Consider the following 5000-nt stretch of genomic DNA (forward strand, 5'->3'; position numbering starts at 1 on the left):
GAGAGAGAGAGAGAGACGGGCAGAGAGAGAGGCAGGGCGAGAGACAGACAAGAAGAGAGAGAGACGGGGAGAGAAAGGGAAATGGGGCGAGAGACAGAAAGAGAGAGACAGGTTGCAGGGATAAAATTCGCTTGGCAACAAGGCCTCCTGTGGATATACCTGTACAGGTGACCTGATACCTGGCAGATGGTCTCACACACACACACACACACACACACACACACACACACACACACACACACATGTACACACATGTACACACACACACATGTACACACACACACACACACACATGTACACACACACATGTACACACATGTACACACACATACACATGTACAAACACACACACATGTACACATCTACACATACATGTACACGTGTACACACACATGTACACATCTATACACACATGTACACACACGTACACATCTATACACATGTACACACACATGTACACACACACGTACACACATGTACACACACACATGTACACACACGTATACATTTACACACACACACATGTACACACACGTACACACATGTAAACACACACACATGTACACACATGTACACATATGTACACATATGTACACATCTACACACACACACATGTACACACACACACACATACACGTATACACACACACATGTGTGTACCAGTAGTACTATCTCCTCCTGTCTCCTTCTCTGTCTGAGGACACTAACATCTCTCTCTACAGCTCTCTGGTGGTTGTGAGTTGACCGTTGTCCTCCAGGACTTCACAGCAGGATGCAGTACAGAGATGACCATCCTCACAGGTAAGACAGACAGGCAAAGAGACAGACAGACAGACAGACAGACAGACAGACAGACAGACAGACAGACAGACATACACTCAGACAGACAAGCAGTCAGACAGGCAGGCAGACAGACAGACATATAGTCAGACAGACAGTCAGACAGAGAGACATACAAGCAGTCGGTCAGACAGGCAGGCAGACAGACAGACATACAAGCAGTCAGACAGACAAACAGAGAGACAAACCGGCAGACAGACAGACAGACAGGCAGACAGACAGTCAGGAAGACAGTCAGACAGACAGACAAACAGGCAGACAGACATACAGGCAAACAGAAATATAGTCAGACAGACAGACAGACGGGCAGAGGGACAACCAGCCAGACAGACAGCTAGAGAGACAGACATATTGTCAGACAGACAGAAAGACAGACATTTTGTCAGACAGACAGGCAGGCAGATATGCAGTCAGACAGACAAACAGTCAGATAGACAGACAGACCGACAGTCAGAGAGACAGATAAACGGGCAGACAGACAAACATACAGTCAGACGGACAAACAGTCAGACAGACTGACAGACATATTGTCAGATAAACAGGCAGACAGACAGACAGATACTGATCTGATATCGTCCCTGCTCTGGTGACGTGAAGCCGGTCTGATATTGGTCATGTTCCCGTGGTGCCAGGCCAGACGGTGGAGCTTCTGGAGCGACCCAGCGACCGGCCCGGGTGGTGTCTGGTCCGGACCACCGAGCGGACCCCGCCCCAGGAAGGCCTGGTGCCCGGCTCCGCCCTCTGTGTGTCACACTCCCGCTCCAGCGTGGAGATGGACTGCTTCTTCACCTCTGGGAAAGGTAGGACCCGCCACCGGGACCCGGCCCCCAGTCCTGGTCCTGGTCCCGGAGGGCGTGGCGCTGCTTGTGCCTCCTGCGGCTTTTAGGTTTCCTGGTGTGAATGAACGACAGTGAAAGGGTTAAAACTGCAGGTTCATGTTTATAATATTAAAATATATTCATATTGTTATCAGTGGAACTAGCATCCATACAGAACTCCCTGAGGACCCCCTGGAACCTCTGGAAGGACCCCTGGGGGTCCCTGGGCCCCGTGTTGAGAGCCACCTCTTTCCACCTTGCAGTTGGATGGTGGAGCGTGTGCTTAAGAAGCCATGACGCCATGTTGATGTTGACATGTTGATGGTATGATTTATTGATATCATCATGTTGACGTTATGATTTATTGATATCATCATGTTGACGTTATGATTTATTGATATCGACATGTTGATGTTACATCACATTGTAAATAATGTCACGTCTTTACCTGCTTTAACCAAGAGGTCAAAGGTCAAATGCTATCGTGTTCCCATCAAGCCTGTCTGGATAAATAGTGCACAGGCTGCAGTTAGACAGGCTAAGACAGGCAGACAGTGTATAGAGTATAGACAATATATAGAGTATATTCAGTATATATACTATATAGAGTATATTCAGTATATATACTATATAAAGGATATTCAGTATATATACTATATAGAGGATATTCAGTATATATACTATATAGAGGATATTCAGTATATATACTATATAGAGGATATTCAGTTTATGTACTATATAGAGGATATTCAGTATATATAGTAGAAGAAGAAGAATCTTTAATTATCACACAACACACCACACGACAACACACACACACACACACACACACACACACACTTTGGGTGGTGCTGGTGAAATGCTTCCTCTGCATTTGACCATCCTGGCTTGTTCCTCCAGGGGGCAGCCAGGAGCAGGGGGCAGCATCGTCTCCGGGGACCTGGTGATGAGTGTCCATCGCTGGTCACACCATGATGGGTGCATGTTTTTGGGTGGGGGTCCTTACTGACGTTAGGTGGAGGAAACTCCATGTGAGCACGGGGAGAACTTGCAAACTCCACACAGAAAGGCTCCTATTTGGGAGATAACCCACCGGAGCACGGTGCCAACAGCGCCCCAGGCGGGAATCGAACACAGGTCTACTACGGTAAGGGGGGGTCTACTGCTGTCTACTGAGGTCTACTGGTATATGAAATCCAGTACACGCTGCTGAGCCCGAAACACCCCCGTGCTGCCCTTTAACAGTCTGTCTACGGAGGTGACGTAGGTGCGTGACGCGTCTTCCTCTTCTACGCCCTTTTTACAACAGTGGCTCTGTGTGTGTAAGAGTACTACAATTTAAAGGTTGAGTTCTATCAAAACGGTTTCACATTGTGACTTGACATCACATGGAATATGGAGGAATTATCTTCACCTGGACGCTCGCTTTAAAGGAAACCATCGATCGTCGTTGTTCAGCGTTGTTCAGCATCTCGGTAAGTGAACTGTTTCCTCATGTCCTCTAACGGGAATATTTAACTCCACGGTTTAACATTTTTCTACTACTTATAAATCAAACTCGGTTTCGAAAAAACGTTGAGATTAAAAAAAAAAAACAAGAATCTGGAAAAATGTAATTTTCAAGACAGGTTTTTTCAACTTATTTGGCTGCTCCTGGCGGTTTTAGAAATGCGCAAGATGGCGAGTTTTGCTGTGGTGGGTCACATATATAGTATATAGAGTATATTCAGTATGCTAGATGAGAGCACAGATGGGTTCAACTGCAAGGCATTTCTGCCTGAAGCACATCCAACAGTGCCATTGGGTTGGCTGCAAGGTCATCAGCTGGGGGCCACCCTTCACTGGTGTTTCGCTCCTTTAAACCCAGAACACCTCCAGATGGTGGAGCAGCGACAGGGACCTCTCCCTGACGCTCCTTGCCGCCAACCCTAAGACCCTTGCTTTCCCCACACCTTGTCTTTTCTTCGGAGCCAGAGCCAAAAGGTCCCTTGTTCAGCCTCCTTTGCCAGGTCTTTTGTAGCCTTCCTGAGTTTGGAGCCCGTGATCCCGAGAGACCTCAGGAATCGCCGGGTGGATGCTCCGGTGTAGCCTCAGCAGCCGACTTCCGCTGGGTACGTAAGCGCCTTCCACCCGGCTTAGGAACACAGAGTTGCCAGCTCTGGGTACCTTTTCTTCTTCCTCTCGTAGGCTTCCTCCATTCCCTCTTCCCATGGGACCGTCGGTTCTCCCATGATGACTGTCCTCGCGGGGATGGACCAGATCACGATGTCTGGTCGTAAGGGGGTTGTGGTGATCTCCATGGGGAACTTTAGTTGACGGGCGAGATCGGCTGCGATGTTCCACTCGGCTCCAGGTGTAAGGAGCGAGGAGTGGCCTGCGCTGGTGTTGGCTTGTGCTCCACATATCCGCCCACGTCCCGGCCCTGTCAACCCCAGCCTCCCAGGTTGTCCATCTCCCTTGCTGTTGCTGGCACACAGCTCGGATCTTGTAGCATTCCTTTTCCACCTTCACCACCTCCGAAATCACCAGATCTTTCCTTTCTTTCTCTTTGGCTTTGGACCACATCTTTGGTGCCGTTCCCCATCCAAGGCCAGCCCTCCCCGGCTGCTGCACTCCAACAATCTTGTGGTGCTTAAGACGATTGATGGCCTGGTCAACTGATAGGGTTGCGCTCCACTTATGACCAGTGCGAACCTGGGTATTGACGTTATAGATGCCAGGATCCGGTGAGTCTTAATATATTCAGTATATACAGTACATATAGTATTTGGAGTATACAGGTATATAGTATATACAATAGTACTCTATATATTGTATATAGTATATACAATATATAGAGTATATTCAGGATATATATATATTATATAGAGTATATTCAGTACGCTTAGTATCTTCAATATGCTTAGTATATTCAGTATATACAGTACATATAATATTTGGAGTATACAAGTATAGAGTATATTGAGTATATATAATATATATAGTATATGAAGCAGTTAGACAGGTACACTATATTTGTGACCCACCGCAGCAAAACCTGCATTATTGTGCATTTCTAAAGTCTCCAGGAGCAGCAAATAAAAAAACCTTCGAGAAGGAAAATGAGATTTTTCCATATTTCTGTTCCTTTATGTTTTTTTATCTCTCAACGTATTTTCAAAACCGAGTTTGACTTATAAATAGTAGAAAAATGTTAAACCGTGGAGTATGATTTATTGATATAGAAATGAAAATAAATCAAACCGTGGAGGCTAAACAGCGCTGAACGACGCTAAACGATGCCGATCGATTGTTTCCTTTAAAGCGAGCGTCCAGGTTAAGATCATTCCTTCATATTCCATG

The 5000-nt window shown here is 46.5% G+C and overlaps 1 protein-coding gene across 1 annotated transcript in view; it reads left to right on the forward strand.

Annotated features, from left to right (window-relative positions):
- Window positions 1-5000, forward strand: part of kalrna (kalirin RhoGEF kinase a) — a 119192-nt gene that overhangs the window by 41029 nt on the left and 73163 nt on the right. The window contains exons 28-29 of the mRNA XM_080018985.1: window positions 723-801; window positions 1473-1640. Of these exons, the coding sequence (XP_079875111.1) occupies window positions 723-801; window positions 1473-1640 (247 nt within the window). The remainder of the gene's footprint in view (window positions 1-722; window positions 802-1472; window positions 1641-5000) is intronic.

This window comes from Zeus faber (genome assembly GCF_960531495.2).
Source record: "Zeus faber genome assembly, chromosome: 18".
In the NCBI taxonomy this organism is placed as follows: domain Eukaryota; kingdom Metazoa; phylum Chordata; class Actinopteri; order Zeiformes; family Zeidae; genus Zeus; species Zeus faber.